General features: G+C 41.4%; 1 protein-coding gene across 1 annotated transcript; it reads left to right on the top strand.

Annotated features, from left to right (window-relative positions):
- Nucleotides 1-6,265: 6,265 nt before the first annotated feature.
- LOC308582119 (ovomucoid-like) lies at nt 6,266-14,949 on the top strand. Its single transcript, XM_081184995.1, has 8 exons — nt 6,266-6,393; nt 6,968-7,002; nt 8,207-8,334; nt 9,160-9,208; nt 10,661-10,782; nt 11,267-11,321; nt 11,801-11,916; nt 14,805-14,949. The coding sequence occupies exons 1-8, from the start codon at nt 6,348-6,350 to the stop codon at nt 14,848-14,850; spliced, it is 597 nt and encodes a 198-aa protein (XP_081041121.1). The 5' UTR covers nt 6,266-6,347; the 3' UTR covers nt 14,851-14,949.
- The last annotated feature ends 4,201 nt before the right edge of the window (nt 14,950-19,150 follow it).

Genomic DNA, 19,150 nt, shown 5'->3' with positions numbered 1-19,150 from the left:
ACAGTTAAATCGGCTATGATTAAGTGGGCACAGGACATTGGTCATAACATTATGTTTGCTGACTGGGAATGGTTGTGGAACACCGGTATTAAATTCACGGCATGTAATGCCTTAAAGGAAAATATTATGAAAATGATTTACAGGTGGTACATGACCCCAGTCAAGCTAGCGAAAATTTACCATTTGCCTGATAATAAGTGTTGGAAATGTAAAGAAACTGAAGGTACTTTCTATCACCTTTGGTGGACATGCCCGAAGATTAAGGCTTTCTGGGAAATGATATATAATGAGATGAAAAAGGTACTTAAATGTACTTTCCCTAAGAAACCAGAGGCCTTTCTCTTGGGCATTGTCGGCCAATTGGTGTCAAAGAGAGACAGAACTTTCTTTATGTATGCTACAACAGCAGCAAGAATACTTATCGCAAAGTATTGGAAGACACAAGATCTACCCACCCTGGAAGAATGGCAGATGAAAGTGATGGACTACATGACATTGGCTGAGATGACTGGCAGAATCCGTGATCAGGGAAAGGAGACGGCGGAAGAAGAATGGAAGAAATTTAAAATCTATCTTAAGGACTATTATAAACTTGATGAATGTTAGAATGTCGAGGTTTTGAGAAAGAAAGGGTTACAGCGATATAAGATTAGACTGAAGGAAAGATTAAGAGGACAGAGGCTTGACAGAAATATCTAGAAGTTGCTAAAAAACTTTGGACATTGGGATGCAGAAAGGGGAGGTATGGGGGAGTCTGAGAAACAAGGTTTATGAAAAAAAGGTTATGAAACTATACGTGTTTGTAAGTCTTTTTATATGTTTGTATTGTTTTAAAAATTTTGTAAAACCAATAAATTTTTTTATAAAAATAAAAATAAAAAAAGGAAAGAACACACCCCTCTTTCCTGCCCCCCCCCCGGGCAGGGGAAAGAGATAGACAGAAACGTATTTACATGCCTTTATTTCTGTCTTTGCAGCATTACAAAAATCATGACTGCTCTCTTCAAACTCCAACAGCCGAGAGACAAACTCCTCCTGTACTTCCTGTACAGCTCATATTACACTCTGAGCTAATTCCGGTGCTTCGCACTGTGAATAGACTGTCCCTCTGTTTCCCACGGAACAGTCCCAACATTCCCATTATGTTTTGCTTTCAAGCTACCAGCTCGCGACCGCATTGCTTCTATATCGTAACAATGCGGTGCCCTGTTACCCAAATAGACCAGCGTCCATTGCTCACTGGGATGCTTGGGCCATTTGTCTTCACCTTAGGGGGTTCCCCTCCACCTCAGATGCTCTGTACTTCTGAAAACCTCAGGATGCCCCCAAATCTGCTGGTTGTGTATGTGTGGCTACACAATGATAGGCAGCAACTTTAGCAATAAAAGATGGATAGTCCCCCTGGTGCACATGGAAAGTGTTCCAAAAATGTTGTTCCTGCAGGTAGCTCAGGGGGACACATTTTATCTCACCCCTCCCAGTTCCAAGATGACTCAGGAATGCTTGCAGTTCCTGAAGGGAGGGGGAGGGGGAGGGGGAGGGGGGAGGTCCACCTGGTGGGTTAACCACCAACCAGAAGAGAGTGGGAGCTTCGCTTTATAAGCCAGCCTTTCCCCCAAGTCTGTTGGCTAACAAGCTGGGTACATCTGCCATGTTGATAGCAATCTCCTGGGGCTGTGCTGATGTGGATAGTTTTTAAACACCTACATCAAAATCTGAAGGTTTCCTAATCCAATAGTAACATGAGGGGGAAGATTTTGTGTGCTAAACAGTGTCTTCTCATGAAGAATGCTTCCTGCTCATAGGTAGCAGGCCAGCAGTAGGAACTGGTGCCCATTGGGACTGGTAGAGCAGAAAACAGGGACACCAACAATTGATGGATTTGGAGCCAATCACATCTGCTGGGTGGTGCATACTAGAAGGGGTCTACCTTAGATGTCTCCCTAATGAGCTAGCTTTCTACAAGCAGGGATGTTGAGTGTGTGTGTGTGTGTGTGTGTGTGTGCGTGCGTGTATGCATGCATGCATGAGTGCAAATCATATTGACAGGCAATCTACGTCTGAAGTAAATTTATCTTGAGTAAATTCTGCTGAGAGTTTTCTCTCGGTGTGTAATTATTAACAAGCTTCCAAATATTATAATGTCCCCCAAATTACATAAATATATTACTTTTCTGCATGGTGCTGAAAAGTGGGGGGTTAATTTTTTTAAAAATAGATAATAGGCTAAACAAGCAGAACATAAATAAATATACTGAGAGATGTTATTCTCAAGAGAATAATACAAGGCTGATAATGCTGCTTAGCTTATTTATTGACTAATCAAATTAAGATCTTGCAAGATATTCACTAGCTGGCAGAGTAGAGTATGAGCAGAAGGAAGAATATATTTCTTTGTGGTGATGGTATGAGTGAGGCAGGAAGAGAAAGGGACATTTCCCTCCATAGATGTTCCTTAGTCTTTAGCATTTTCCAAGGTGCCTCAGTTTCAGTACTCTTCCACTTGCGCCGATGAAGGAAAAACAAAACCAGGAACTCAGTGAGATAATCTAAAAGATGCATGCTTCATCATTACTCCATAAACAGAAATAATACAGTGATGAGTAGAGATGGATCAATATGTCAGTTTGGGTTTCTGTCATTTTCTTATTTCTGCAGTCTTAAATCTAGTGCCTCATATTACTTAATCAATCTGTCATTTTCATTAAAAAATGCCAACATTTTTGTGCACACTCCCCCCCAACTTTGATCGTATTGTTTTTCTAATATAATTTTTTTTGCAGTTTTTTAAAGCTGCAAAACTGTATCACAAAAGTTAAAGACGTGGAATTTGAAGGATAGCTTTGTTTCAGTTTGTGTATTGTTTTGTGAAGTGTGAATTAGGTAATTTTGCATTAAAATGTGAACTAATCTGAAATCCTGCCCCCACCTGGCACCATGATAGGTGAATGAGGCAAGTTAATTATTGCTGTATATCTTTGCTGCAGCACCACATATTGTAAAATATTCTCCTTTTTAAAATGTCATTTTATGTCAGATTTTTTTTGTTTAAGGTGAGTTGAGACTTAGCAATTCCAAAATCCACATTATCATTATGGATTTATTTATTTTTCTTATGGGCCAATATGTCTACCGTTAATATATACTATTAAAAGCAGGGATTTGTACTATAAAGTACAAATTGAAATAGTAAAGTACTATAAAGTAGAAATTGAAAAGGTGAGCACAGCTACTTTGTAGGCAGCCCAGAATTAGTAAAATATTTGAAAGAAATGCTACAATGAATCCTTCTTCCATTTTCACAGATATTAACGGTAGACATATTGGCCCATAAGAAAAATAAATAAATCCCTGGTGGGGCAATAATACAGTTATTGCAAAGGTAATAATGACCTAATACAGGTGTGGCCCTGATGTGGATTTTGGAATTGCTAAGTCTCAACTCAACTTAAACAAAAAAAAAAACTGACATAAAATGACATTTTTAAAAGGAGAATATTTTACAAAGTGGTGCTGCAGCAAAGATATACAGCAGTAATTAACTTGCCTTATTCACCTACCACGGTGCCACATGCGGGTGGGATTTCAGGTTAGTTCACATTTTAATGCAAAATTTGTACTTTATAAGTGAAATGTATACTCACATATGGGACGCGGGTGGCGCTGAGGGTTAAACCACAGAGCCTAGGACTTGCCGATCAGAAGGTCGGTGATTCGAATCCCCACGACGGGGTGAGCTCCTGTTGCTCGGTCCCTGCTCCTGCCAATATAGCAGTTCGAAAGCACGTCAAAGTGCAAGTAGATAAATAGGTACCGCTCCGGCGGGAAGGTAAATGGCTTTTCCGTGTGCTGCTCTGGTTCGCCAGAAGCGGCTTAGTCATGCTGGCCACATGACCTGGAAGCTGTACGCCGGCTCCCTCAGCCAATAGAGCGAGATGAGCGTCGCAACCCCAGAGTCGGTCACGACTGGACCTAATGGTCAGGGGTCCCTTTACCTTTACCATACTCACATATATGCATTGCAGAAAATACACTTGTTGTCATAGGTGATGCCGTCAGAGCCACAATGGGGATTAAGATCCTTAGTGCATGCTCCTTCGGAATACCCACAACAATATTCCTGCAGAAAAAGTAAATGACACTGTTGAATTATTCGCTCCTTGACATTTAGACTGCAAGGGGAATTCCATAGTGACCAATGTGACATTTGTAAGCTTCTTTGCATCATATTATTTTGTTTGGCACTGGAGAATTGGCACTCTGACCCGTTAGTTCAGATATGTTTCCTCTCCATTTTTCCATCACTGTATATGCTGTGTAATTCCCTTGTATTTCAGGTTGGGCTGCTTCTGCATCCTTAGAGCAACTGTACTTTTTTTGTTGAAAGAAAACATAACAGTTTCCAGAATCAATCAGCATAAATATCAAATCCTTTCTCTCACACATTCTCAAACAAACCACTATTGTCAGACACCTTCTTTCCAGCTGCCACTCACTTCCGTAGTTCCAACATTTCCTTATCCTTTCTCCTGCTCCTTCACATGAGAAAACTAGCTTTGGTCACTATGGTGGGTTCAGTGTATTTTTTATATCAGGCCTCTGGCAGGTGCTTCTACTCACTGAAGTCCTATTGATGAAATGGTAGGTAGACCCAGAGAACAATGAGTGAAACCACATGCCTCTTTGCTTTTTCAGGATAGCCACATGTGAAAGAGCAAGGGTTAGTTTTGCTGCAGTGGTGTAGCTTTGCAGAGGAGAAGGGGCAAATGTGTTTGGCAGAAGACAGGAAGACCAGCAGTAGGCAGAGGAAGAGCCAATGACAGCCAAAGCCAACTAAGTCTGGTCCACTGATCCTTCCTGCTGAGTTCTAAAAGGGCGACACTGAGCCTAAGGAGGAGAAAGTTGACCAGGCTATGGACCCTCTGTGGACTGGTTTTGCTACCTGAGGCAAAGTGGGAAGGTGCCACAGTGCCATCCTCACCAAAGCCTCCCGTACTATGGTCCCAAAACTGCTGTGGACATCTCACAAAGCGCTCCATGAGATCTCATGAGATATCTGTGACATATTGCCATCATTTCACCACTAGCAGCACCACTGTTTAGGCTTCCTGCACCCAAGGCAGCTACCTCAGCTCGCCTCATCGGTGGGCCGGCCCTGAGCTTAAGGCAGCTTCCTGTGTTACTATGCATTTTGAGTGCTTGAAAAATGTCTTTCCCTCACAAAAGCAGCACTTACTTGCATTTGCTAGGAAGCTCCCTTATCCAGTCAGACTGCTGGTCCATCTAGTTCAGTACTGTGCTCTTTGTGTGGCAATGCCTCTTGTGTGTTTAAATCTAGAGTCTTTTCCTACTTGAAGATGTCATGAATTGAACTGGGGACCTCTGGCATTCAAAACAAGTCCTCTGCTATGAGGGAGCTATGGCCCATCATTGAGACTGAGTTGTATCCAACATAGTGGTCCCATTAGCTCAAGTACTTCTGTTTGCGGGATTTCCTCTCCTTTCCCATTCCCTCCAAATCCAAAAATCTTTTTTCTGTGTTTCAACCCACCTTCCAGTGATGATTTTGGAGGGGCACAGAGGAAGAGGAAGGTGAGAGAAAGTTCCATAGATCACATGGAAATCCTTGTGTGAATACAACCCTTGGATACACATTCATAGCTGGATTCCTTCAACAACTGAGCAATGAGTTCTTACCAAAAGCCTGGTTCTTTTAACCATCGATTACAATTTTCTTCTTTCTCCTTATAAAAACCTCTAGTCAGCTGTAATACTTTGCTGAACTTTGGGCAGGAGAGGAGACATCAGCAGCCCTGGCAACCAAGATTGTAATAGGATTAGACAATATGTTCTTATCACTGTTGTGCTCATTACACTGATAAAGAGAAAAGTTTACTTCAGAAACCATTTTTCTAACCGTGAATTCTCCCTGCTCCCAGAAGATTTCATTTCATTGGGAAAAGACTTATGAATGGCTTCAGAACAAATGCCCCTCTCCAGTTGCTTTTCTCTTAAAAGATAAAGTAAATAAAGGAACTGTACATCTTATCTTGGTGGCAGGAAAAGCAAATATGAACAGTAAATTAGGTGAGAAGACCATTCTACCTTCTGCCTTCATCTTGTCCTGATCCTTTGGGTGTGGAAAGAATCCCCCCAGACTGTCAACTCCTTATGTTATGAAACTGTCCTTAGAGTGCCAAGTCTTTCACAATGAAGAAATCTAAAGTAAACTCCTGTGCATATATATAGAGGTGCTTGCACGTGTCCATCTGATATCCTGCTGGTAAAGTTGCTCTACAAGACAATCTTCTCATCTGAACATTGGTGCATTCAGTGCTCAGTGAAGAATGGGTGTGTTTGTGGTTGTTGCTCTGGCACTTTGGTGCTTCACAGGTGAGTCATGCAGAAAGAGTGAGAGAAAGACAGAGAGAGACAGAGAGAGAGTATTACGGCTGACATTCTGAAAAAGTCTTCTATATTGCTCAGATGACTGGCCTGATATGGAAGAAAATATTTAGCTTAAGAGGGAATTTTGGCAGGTGCAGCCTGCCATGAAAGGGTAGAAGAAAGCTAAGCTGTCCCACTGAAATTCCCTTACTTACAAATCCATAAAAAGTACTGGGACCCTGTCCTGTGATCCCCTAGGTATGGCCATAAGTAAGGATGGAAGAGAGGTTTGATTTGGTTTGCATTTTGAAGTGTGCCTACTTAATTCACACTTCTTAATAGAAGCAACATGGACAAATCTACCCATCCCCAGAACAGGAAAAATATTATAGACCTGATTAGAGGCACACATTTATAATCATATGAAATGGCTGGAGCTCAGTATACCAACTGCTGATCATTCTCCCATCTGTTTATAATCTTTTGAAGCCATTGTGCAGCTCTTAATCTCTTTAGAGATTTGCTTCTGAATTTTTGAGAGCTCAGATATGGCATCCATGTGTTTTTGGTCTCCTTTCAGGAGTCTTCGGGGACGAAGACATTCAGGCAAACACGGTGAGTAATGCCGTATTATCCTTACAGCTTCTGCAGTTGGTTGTGTAATACAGATAAAACTAATTGCAAGTTGGCAGATGGAGAAGAATTTGAATTGTGTTCCTCAAGTGTAAGTGGGAAATGCTGGTGTTCTCACTGCTCCTTGTCAACAACAAAGCAGACACATAAACACACACTCAGCAGTTCTCCAGTGCAATTATAGTGAAGGAGAGCTGTGGAAGAGCACAGTTATTAGCAGCGATATGACCACTCATTTCAGTGGGATGTGAGACCTTCTCTTTGAATAATGCTTCATTTTTGTGATTGCTGGGGTTAGGGAAGGGCAGGAGGAAGCCAGTGTGGTGTACTGGTTAAGAGCGGTTGTGTCGTAATCTGGGGAACCGGGTTTGCGTCTCCGCTCCTCCACATGCAGCTGCTGGGTGACCTTGGGCCAGTCACACTTCTTTGAAGTCTCTCAGCCCACTCACCTCACAGAGTGTTTGTTGTGGGGGAGGAAGGAAAAGGAGAATGTTAACCACTTTGAGATTCCTGAAGGGGAGTGAAAGGCGGGATATCAAATCCAAACTCTTCTTCTTCTTTTTCTCCTTCTTCTTCTTCTTCTTCTTCTTCTTCTTCTTCTTCTTCTTCTTCTTCTTCTTCTTCTTCTTCTTCACTAGCAAGACCAATCCATTGCTCTCCCCCATTCACACTGCTTTTGGAACAGGGAAGACATTTTATTTACACACAGAACTCGGCTATACAGCTGCCAACAAAACGTTTTAAGTGTGTTGTAAAGTGCATTATGCAAATGTGATACTAGATGGTGATGGTGAGTTATGGCAAATTCAATATATTTTTCAAAACATTTTTTTAAAAAGCATTTTCACTGCGTTTTTTTAAACATGTGTCTAGATTCCATCACAGAATTGTCTGGCTATTCTATATATTCCAAGTTTCAGTTTTTATATGGTGCCTTTTGTACGATGATGCCCTAGGCAAGTCCACACTTGAGAAATTTATTCAACAATTTTTCCTTGGTTCAGTCTTCTGCATGCTTCCTCCTTGTGAATAACGGGGAATGTAAAAAGGAAAGGTAGATTCATAAGGTACCCTCTTTTCTCCTGTGTATTGGTTATAAACTTTAAAGGATGAAAGCCTTGAAAAGTTATATAAAGGAAAACCGTTGTGTAGACATATAATGTTTGTTGTTGTTTTCTTTTTATAGTTGGATTGCAGCCAACACCTCCAGGCAACTGGTAACGGACTAATAAGCTGCACAAGGATTTATTTTCCAGTCTGTGGTACAGATGGCAACACTTATCCCAATGAATGTGAACTGTGTCGCCATAACCAGTAAGTAGCGCAGATGCAGAAGATTCTTTGCTGGGCAACAGACCGCGGCTACCATTAGTTATAATGATGTCTCATCCAATTTGTTTTATCTGTCCCTTTCCCATCCCACCCCACTTCCAAGATGGGGACATGTCTTACATGGGACCATTCCCATTTTACCACTATTCCCCTGTGGTTAGCCAGAGACTGAGAGATTATTTCTGGGCCAAGGTAACCAGCTAGGCTTCAGTCCTCAGTGATCTCTGTGTAAATCCAGTGTGCTTACAACATGACATTAAACTTACTCTCTACTCTCTGCCATTCAGTTCATATTTTAATGTACTTCCAGCTAATTTGTACACCCCCAAAAATATGTGATCCAAAACACAGATATTGTTCAAAACATATGTACAAAAATCTGTATATTAAAATAATGTACATAAAATATGAATATTGCTAAAAATAACATATACAAATGCACATTGGGCAACATGGCATACAAAAATGTATTAGGATAAAATGCATGCAAAAAGGAATTCCATAAGATTTTTTATTTAGTTAGTTTTTTAAAAACTCAAACAGATGTGGAAATGGGGTGAATTAAGCATAAGACTGGAAAGATGAGGAACTGAAGAAGAAAGCACTGGATTTATCCATCCATATGCCACATATATTTTACTTCATCACTTTGACTGTCAGCAGGGTACATAGCAGAACTAGCTCAATGGGGCATTTGCCTGTGACTTGCAAGGTCTATTAGTGCCAACCAATGTTTATTATTAGTATTATTAGCCCAGAATACAGGAAATTGATTGCTAAAGTTCCCTAAATTCTTCTCTTATTCAGGGAAAAAACCAAACTTGTTGGTAAGAAGCATGTTGGAGAATGTCCAAAGGTAGGTATAAAGAGTTTTGTGGTGAGAAATTGAAGCTGCAGAACCAAACAGGCAAAATTGTCGTGTGATTTGGAGGGAATTGAAATGTCTTAAGCTTATGAATCACTTTTCATCTCAAAATAATATATAGATAACGGCAAAATATAATACATATCAAAACGAAATAATTAAAAGTAACTCCTGGTACAGTGGTACCTCTTTTTCGAATGTTATCCATTCCTGAAGACAGTTCGAGTTTCAAAATGTTCAAAAACCGAGGGTGGTCTCCAAATTTAATAGAGAAAATTGAGAAAAATACATGGTACCTCAGTGCAAGCTGTTCGAATTCTGAGGCACGTTCAGAAACGGAAGCATTTACTTCCAGGTTTTCAGCATTCAAAAACCAAAACGTTTGTGACTGGAGACATTCAAAAACTGAGGTGCCACTGTACAAGGTAATCAGACTATAAAGACAACCCCTCCAGTCCTTAACCACCAAAGACAGAAACAGACACACACGCACACACCCGTCTCCAAAGAAAAACAACACTCCAAACACGCTGAGGAAAGGAAATGTACGCGTGCAACATGAGCCTCCCTTGTTGCCACCCAGAGCCAGAGCTACGGTGTTTGTGTGGGGAGCCATTTTTTTTTTATTTTTTTTTGCCCTGGGTAAAGCCCCCAGAGGAGCAGCACTGAGGCTCCCAGCCTGTGGGTGTGCAAAATGTGCATGGGTTTTTTTTTGGGGGGGGGGGTTGGGTTGTTTTTTTTTGTTGGTTTTTTTTTTTTTTTTTTTGCCAAACTGGGTCTTTGACCTGGGAGAAATAAAGCCTAGTTTTATCCCTGTTGCCACCCTCTTCCTGATAACTGCCAGAGGGGCACATAGAGAAGAGTCTTGATGCTGACCTCAGGGCATGGGCAGGCTAATATGGGGAAAGGTGTTCCATAACGTGTACCATATTAGGGCCCTGAGCTATATAAGTCTTCATAGGTTAAAACCAGCACCTTGAAATGGGCCTGAGAATAAATGGTTATTAGCTTCTGGGAATAATGGGATCAAGCCTCATTTACAATTTGCTGCCCCAGAGAACTAGGGCAGCACTAGACTGAATGTGCTCAAGTTACAGGAAGATAGGTTTTAGTGGGAAATTGGAAGAAACTACTTGATGGTAATGGCAGCACAACAATGAATGAATTACTGAGAAGGCTGGAAGGCTGGAGGCCTTCAAGAAGAAGCCAAACAGGTTGAGGATGCTCTAGCCCTGGATTTCCCCTACCCCCAAAACTCCCTGCCCCTATGATTCTAGGGACAACCACAAGCCGCCTTTATACAGAGAAGAAAATACAGCTAAATAGCTTCTTTTTCCATGTTTAGAATTTAAAAAAACAAAACAAAACTGGAAAAATGAATGTCAGAGGTAATTATATGGAAGATTGCTGGGTACAAAAAAATGCTACATGTTTATTTTATAGATGGATTGCAGTGAATTCATGCAAGCGAAAGGACTCATGCCCTGCCACAAAATGGCTAAACCAGTCTGCGGAACAGATGACAACACTTATGTCAGTAAATGTGATCTTTGTCGTCAAAACCTGTAAGTAATGTGGATACTGAACACTTCCCCCCAGGCAACGGACAATGACTATCATTCTTTATAATGATATCTCATTATATTTATTGTATTTGGTCCTTTGCCACCCTACCTTCTTTCCAAGCTTCCATAGTGGCTTACATGAGACCAACCTCACTGTCCAATGATTGGTTATCTAGAGAATGATAAATGATGATTGGCGCAATGCAATCCAATAACCACCAACACTAATCAGGGATGTGAAACCAGGCCTACATGCTGTGGATAAAGTGAAACTGGCTCCTTAGCAGAATCATAGGAGTCCCAATAACTTTGTGTAGCAGGAGGACGAAGGATCTGTAACAGATGAAGGCGCTCAAGGATACAAATTGTAGAGCCAGCTCAGTCAAGCTTTGTCTGTAGCAGTTCTGAAGAGCTAAACATAGTTTGTTTTAATAATGTGAACTACAGGAAAGAATTTGTCAACTTTTCTCTCTTTCTTACCCAGGGAATCCAACAAGAATGTGGCTGTGAAGTATGGAGGTCAATGTATTCAGATTCAGGTAAGCAGCATTATTGTGTTATTCTAGATATTGGGAGTGGCAGGTAACAATCCCTCTCTTAACAGAATTGGAAGCAAAAAAACCCTTCATTTTTGCAGTTGTGGAATTTTTTATAAGGTATCAAGAGTGAAAGAAGGCATAAACTTAGTATGTTTAGACAGAATTGGGCAAAGTTTATTGAATACTGAAATAACAAAGAGCATGCTTCATTTGAACCAAAATATTTATTTGAGTTAATATAATGCATATAAAATTATGACTGTTGTGTTTCCTATTTCCTCATTTTTTTGGTTTTTGTTTCTTTGTTGCAAATATGTATGACTTTACAAAATTGAATACAAATTGCACTTTAAAAATGAAGTTATGTTGAACTGGTGAGCAAATGTAAAAGTTTGATGGGTACATCACTACTTCTTATGTAAAGTGGAACTTAGTTATATTTAACAGGTGACAGATTAAGAATCCCTTTCTTTTTGCAGGACTATTGTAAGAAATTTAGCCCAAATGATCTCATGTGCCCATTGAATTATATGCCTCACTGCGGTTCCGATGGAAAGAACTATAGCAACCAGTGTGATTTCTGCATTCATGCCCTGTACGTACAGAAATAATTATTTTTTATAGAAAAATAACTAAAGTGATGATAACATGATAGAAGAGAAAGATATACAGTCCCGCTCAGGTTGTGAATGTGATCCATGTGGGATGCACGTTCGCAGCCCGCAGCATTCGCAACCCGCGTCTGCGCACGCGTGAGTTGTGATTTGGAGCTTCTGTGCATGCGCGACCGCCAAAACCCGGAAGTAACCCGTTCTGGTACTTCTGAGCTTCAGCGGTCTGTAACCCCAAAAAAGGCAACCTGAAGTGGCTGTAACCAAAGGTATGACTGTATTCAAAACCTCTAAGCTGTTCCGTATCTACTTATGATGACACTGGGAAAGTTTTGGTAGGATGGGAAGTAAGCCATCCTACATATATCCTTACTGTGTTTTTGCATTTTGTTGGAAGCTTCCCAGAGGGGCTGGGGTAGCCAACTCAGATGTGCAAGGTAACAACAATGGTAACAACAATGCCAAGAATTCTCCAGAGCTGGGATATAGTCACATATCCAGATTACTTGATTCACTTTTGTCAGTTGAAAGGTTTACAAATATGGTCTCATAATCATGCTTCCATCCAGACTATACTTTGAAGTTTTTTCCTGTCAAGCAACTATGACATCACCCATGCCACTTTATTTTTTTAAAAAAATCATATTTATTGAAATTTCCAAAACTCAAAAAAGAAAAAAGAAAAGAAAAAAAGAAAACCTTTACAATTAAAGCCTTACTTTCATTAACATCTTTCCAGGACTCCCCCATCCCTCTCCCTGTTGTATTCCCCTTTCATTAATTTGGTTCCACAAGTTCTTACCCCCAATTTAAAACTTATTATGTTTAACCCAGTATTCAATTTGGTTCATTATATAACCACTTTCCCTTTGAATTCCACCATCCCTCATCATTAAAAAAAAAAGTTTTTCCCCCACCCCAGTTTCCTTCCACGAATTCCCTTTTTTTGATAAACACATCCAAACAAGATCAAAAAGATAAAACGATTCAAAAAATAGTTTTACACCCTTTGGATTCCAAATCTCCCCCCACCCTTCCCCGGTTTCGATTCCCCATGTCCATCAGTTTATCTGCTATCAGCCTGGAGATCTCACGTCCATGACCGATTTTTTTTTCTTTCTCAGTTCCACTTTGCCGGTTTTTTTTAGTAATATTTAGCTTCAGACGCCCAATCTTAAAGAGGCCCCTGACAGGCCTTTGGTTTTCCTTGGTCTTTCACAATAATATGGCTCCTCCCTTGTTCTTTCCAAGTCGTCATCAGTCCTTTGTTCTCTTTTCTCACTTTTCTCAGGTTTCTTTTCCTGTTCCGCTGCAAAAACATTCTAATTCAAAAACTTGGTTCCTCTACAGGGGTTATTATTTGTTCAAGTCCCTTCCATTCTTCAATAGATAATTCTATTGTCTCCTTTAGTATAGAAACCTCTGTAGACAAAATAATGTTTCGTTTTTGGAGCTTTCCCAGGAGATAACAAGTCCTGTGCGATTCCAAGAGTATTTTTCCACTTACGACCATTCTTGTAATGTCCCAAAACCCCTCTAGGGGGATTATAATAACTTTGTTTCCTCAAATCCAAAAGTCAAATTGTTATTCCTTATTTTCGACAGTTTATATCCAAATTGTAACAAAACTGACCAGCAAAGTCCTCATAGCAAAGTCCTCTTTATATTCTCCAACTTTGACAGCAACTTTGACAGCTGTCAAAGTCTCTATCTCTCTTCGCCAGGCTCTCTCGCGGATCGCCCTGGTTCCCGGGGGGGTTGCACTTTAACTCTCACCATCCACTCTTCTCCTCCAGCACAGTTCTTATAATTTCCCATCGTGGAATTAATAATTTTTATCAATAAACAGAAGCAAGCTCTTTTCTCAACCTTAGTTGCCAAATCCTTGTTTTAAGTTGTCTACAATAGGGGGGAGACGGACTTCCTTTTTGCATCTCCCCCGCTCGTGCCGAATCTGAAATTTCCCCCCCCCTTTAAATCCGATTTCCAAATTACTCACGGGTTGTTGTTTATAGTCCAAATTTTCAATAGAAGAAGTCAGCGCTCTCCGTCGAATGGCATGCGGCTTCGCTCGGCAGGGAAAGCAGAGGACTCATAGCACCACGCCACCCCCCACCACCCACTCCGCAGCCTTTAAAAAGGCTCCTTCGCGGGTCGGGGGACGCTAACGGTGCCCGCCGAGTCACCAGGTCCATGGGCATCCACGCCCATGGTTTTTGAGGGTCCCCGCGTCGCCGGCGCAGCAGGACCCAACCCCTGCCGAGCAGGCTCCCTCCGGAGCTCGGAGGGAGTCCGCCATTCGGCGATGGCGCCAACCCGGAAGTCCGACCCATACCACTTTAAACTATGGTTTCTCCTAAGGAATCCTGGGAAGTGTAGTCTGCTGTTTGCAGCTGAGAGTTGTTAGGAAACTCTATTCCCCTTACAGAACTACAATTCCCAGAGTTCCATGGAATAAGGAATTCACTGGGAATTGTAGCTCTCTGAAGGGAATAGGGGTTTTCTCAGGAACTTTAACAAAATACACTTCTGCATAGTGCAGATGTTGCTGAAGTAAGGTATTCTGAAACAACGCTGCTCATATTGACAGTTCCAGTTGCAATGTCTGTTGTGTTTATTTAAATGGGATGATTTTACTAGTCAGAATTCTGATTGATTTTCTGTGGTGAATGTGGCTTACATTAGGAACCAAAATGTTCATTTTTTGCATAGTGGGAAGCAGTTCTAGGGGATAAGATGGAATGCAAGTCATTGCATTTCTCAAACTAAGAGCTGTTCTTAAAAAAAAACCCCAAAACCTTATATAACTTTGTTTTACGATTCCAGTAACCCACAGTAATAATTTCAATATATGTTACCTTTTTCTTTCCAGGAAGAGCAAAGGGGCTCTGTCGCTCCAAAATTTGGGAACGTGCTGAGAACTTGACAGATTTCCAAGAGACTTCTTTGCCTTATACTCTAATAGCAAATGTTGCAAAAGAAGGTCTGATTTGCCATTAAAGATTTCTAACCTGCAACGATGTATTGTTCTGATCTCTCCTATAATGTCTCATTTTGCGCCATGGAATGTATTGCTTTTTTGGTTGTTCTCTCTTTCAATACCCGGCTCATGTATATTTGAGGGTCTGTGTAGGGTTTAGGGCTTTAACCTCAGGAAGAAAAGCATTTTTGTCCAGTGTAATATTCTATTCTTTCCGAGAAAGTGTCACTCACAGTAGCACACATGTCAGGAGATTTGAGCAAGTGGGGGAAAGCAGAGAGCTAGAGAAAGAGATAACACACGGCCATGGATGTTGAGAACAATAATTCAGGAGTTACTGCCAGGCAAATGTGAACAACAAATGTGGACAACAGATATAGAACAAATACTTTTTGGGAGACTGTTTCTTCAGAGAAACAAGAAAATGATGTATTTGAGAAAGTAGGATGAGGCCTAGCATGAGGTAGAGATAGCACTGGGGTGGGCAATTTGGCCTGGAAAACTTGAGACCAATGTAACAGGAAGTTCTATATTCCCAATTCCATACAGCTCTTAGAGAGACCTCAGAAAGTCTCTCTCTGTCCAGGAAATTGAGGCTATGTACACATTACTATTTAGTATGGCTCTAGTACAGTGTTTCCCAACCTTTTTTGGGCAAAGGCACACTTGTTTCATGAAAAAATCTCGAGGCACACCACCATTAGAAAATGTTTAAAAAATTAACTCTGTGCCTATATTGACTATATATAAAGTATATATAAAGTATATATAAAGTATATATATATATATATATATATATATATATATATATATATATATATATATATTTGCTTTCGTAGATTTTCACGGGTACAGGAATGCAGGTTTTGGTGTCTTCGGGTGTCTTCCCGTGTAAGAGTTGGGGTGTCTAGGCGACGTTTCGACGAGGTCTCACTCGTCATCTTCAGGCTGGTGCTTTCGGCTTCTTGTTACTAGAACAGAGCAGGATCTCAGTGTTTGAGTTCCTATAAATACTGTTGAGGGGGTGTGGTGTATAGCCTCCAACGTTCTGGGCAGAGAGGAAGTTCCCAGGTTAATGTGCCTTTTCTTCTTTTGTTCATTAATTACTTGAGGGATATCTTGAGTGATTACTTGAGTGATATTCTGAGTACCACTTAGGAGGGTCATTAGGTGTGGATTAGTTGCTAAAGCTTTCGTGTCTTGACCTCTTGAGCTTGTGAAGAGTTTTTCTGAGAAGATGGCTGTACTGCACTTAGTTGTGCTCTGGCTTGGCTTCGTGTATAGGGGCGAGCTGTGGTTTTGTGCCCTGTGCCAAGTCCTTCATTATGAGGACTCACATAAGACAGACATACACACCAACAAACTCCACAAACTAGAGAAACGCCAGAAGCCCAGCCACCCTCCACAACAACCCATGAAACAAACAGTACATAACATATCAGACAGGATCCTCACCTCAACTGAAACCAAAGTACTCTCCAAAGGTTTCAACTTTGCAGTCGCCCCGAGACGCATCCCCACGGAAAACATCATATGCGGAGTCGAAGCTAGCCTAACCAAAATCAACCCAGATGAAGCCAATAAAATCAGACTTGAAGTCACCAACATCCTCTGCTTCAGCAAACCACCCAGAAGCAATTTACACAAAGAAGAACAGAAAGCACTCACCAACCTGAGGAAAGACAACAACATAATCATTCTCCCAGCAGACAAAGGTAATGCCACTGTTGTGATGAACACATCGGACTACCAAGCAAAACTATCAAATCTACTCCAAGACCCTACCTACCAACCTATAAAAACAGATCCCACCACCTATCTGGAAAAAACCACCAAATCCAAAATAAAAGCCTCTCCTATCAGTGAAGAAATCCAGCTAAGAATCATCCCCAGAGAAAAATCATCCAGATGCCCCAAACTCTACGGTCTCCCCAAGATACACAAAGAAGGAACACCACTCAGACCAATAGTCAGCTCCATAGGCTCACCTCTACAAAATCTCGCTAAATTTCTCGCTAAGCAACTTCAGCCCTATGCAGAATCTATCGCTTCACACGTTACAAACTCCTTCCAGTTCATAGAAACAATAAAGAAGCAAAACCTACATCCCGATGACCTACTTGTGAGCTTCGATGTTGTATCTCTCTTCACACAAGTGCCCATTAATGAAGCCTTGACAGCCATTCAAAACAAATACAATCCCCCCGAATACATCCTGGACCTGACCAACCACTGCCTAACCAACACGTACTTCATCCACAATGGACAAAGATACAAACAGATAGAAGGAGCACCTATGGGATCACCCCTCTCACCGGTCATCGCAAATCTGTACATGGAACACTTTGAAACCAATGCTTTAGACAAGTCAGAACACAAACCCAAACTTTGGCTCAGATATGTTGACGACACCTTTGTAATTTGGCCACACGGGAAGGAAAAACTAGATAGCTTCCTCACACATCTCAACAGCCTACACCCCAAAATACAATTCACTATGGAAATAGAAGCCAACAACCAACTTCCCTTCCTTGACGTCCTAATCTACAAAAAACCTGATGGCTCCCTAGGACACACTATCTACCGGAAAAAAACACACACCAACCGCTACTTACATGCACAATCACACCACCACCCTGCACAAATAAACTCCGTAGCCAAGACTCTCATCTCCAGAACCAAACGCCTGGCTGACAAAGACCACTTGACAACTGAGTTACAGAATCTCTCAAATGTGTTAATCGCCAACGGATACCAGCAAAACAGGGTTACGAAGCTAATCCAAAAAGAAACACCCCCCAAAAACCAAGACACAGAAGAAAACAATGGCATGGCCCTCCTTCCTTATATCAAGGGCACTACAGATAAAATTAGCAAAATCCTCCATAAACACAATATCAAAACAGCCTTTTGCACCAACCAAAAAATAGCCAATATCCTCAGAAACCCAAAAGATAAAATCCAGTTAGAAAACCAAGGGGTCTATGAAATACCCTGCAAAGTCTGCCCAGCCACGTACATTGGACAAACAAACAGACGAATAAATGCACGTATCGCAGAACACAAGAATGCCGTCAAAAAAGAAGAAAAAACTTCCTCTCTTTACCAACACATGAAAGAAACAGGACACGAAATTAATTTTGCAGATTCCAAATTGCTCTTTAACATGGAACATCACCACAAGAGAATAATCATGGAAGCCATCGAGATAGAGAAACACCCTCACAACATGAACAAGCGTGACGACACGTCCCGCCTGCCAGACATCTGGAAATTAGCCCTCCCCACAAAAACCGACACCAGAACCAGAGGCACACAGAACGCCATCTCCAATCAACCACACCAGACCCAAACCCAGACCCTCTCCACAGATAAATTACAGACACCATCCAGTAGCCAAACCATAGTGGCACCTCCGGATGCTGTACCCCCCTGCAATCCCTACACAGATCTGGCTGGCACAGGGCACAAAACCACAGCTCGCCCCTATACACGAAGCCAAGCCAGAGCACAACTAAGTGCAGTACAGCCATCTTCTCAGAAAAACTCTTCACAAGCTCAAGAGGTCAAGACACGAAAGCTTTAGCAACTAATCCACACCTAATGACCCTCCTAAGTGGTACTCAGAATATCACTCAAGTAATCACTCAAGATATCCCTCAAGTAATTAATGAACAAAAGAAGAAAAGGCACATTAACCTGGGAACTTCCTCTCTGCCCAGAACGTTGGAAGCTATACACCACACCCCCTCAACAGTATTTATAGGAACTCAAACACTGAGACCCTGCTCTGTTCTAGTAACAAGAAGCCGAAAGCACCAGCCTGAAGATGACGAGTGAGACCTCGTCGAAACGTCGCCTAGACACCCCAACTCTTACACGGGAAGACACCCGAAGACACCAAAACCTGCATATATATATATAGTATATATAAAGACTACGGATTTGTGTCACTGCCCATTTCCATGAAAGATTTATTCATGCATTTTGCACAATGCCACAATCCCACATGCAACTTTTAAAAAGGATGGGAAACACTGGGCTATGCATCTGAGGGTGCACCGCTTATTGCCAGCAGTGCAAAATAGCTCTGCTTTGCTAATACCTGTTTAGCTGAGTAGGAAGGAGTTACAGTCCAGCAGCGTAGTCCTGTGTTATCCTAGTGCATTGGCCTTTTCAGGAAATTGGAGTCAGCGGGCACAGTTGTGAAAGCAGGGGACAGATTGGGGGTTTCAGCC

The sequence above is a fragment of the Podarcis bocagei genome (assembly GCF_964188305.1).
Source record: "Podarcis bocagei genome assembly, chromosome: 2".
NCBI lineage: Eukaryota > Metazoa > Chordata > Lepidosauria > Squamata > Lacertidae > Podarcis > Podarcis bocagei.
Note: the sequence above shows the minus strand (reverse complement) of the source record. Positions and strands in the feature narration are given on the sequence as shown.

Coding starts and splice junctions, on each gene's coding strand:
- LOC308582119 (XM_081184995.1), top strand. CDS start 6,348: ATGGGTGTGTTTGTGGTTGTTGCTCTGGCACTTTGGTGCTTCACAG. Junction 6,394..6,967: donor GGCACTTTGGTGCTTCACAG/GTGAGTCATGCA, acceptor GTCTCCTTTCAG/GAGTCTTCGGGGACGAAGAC. Junction 10,783..11,266: donor GATCTTTGTCGTCAAAACCT/GTAAGTAATGTG, acceptor TTTCTTACCCAG/GGAATCCAACAAGAATGTGG.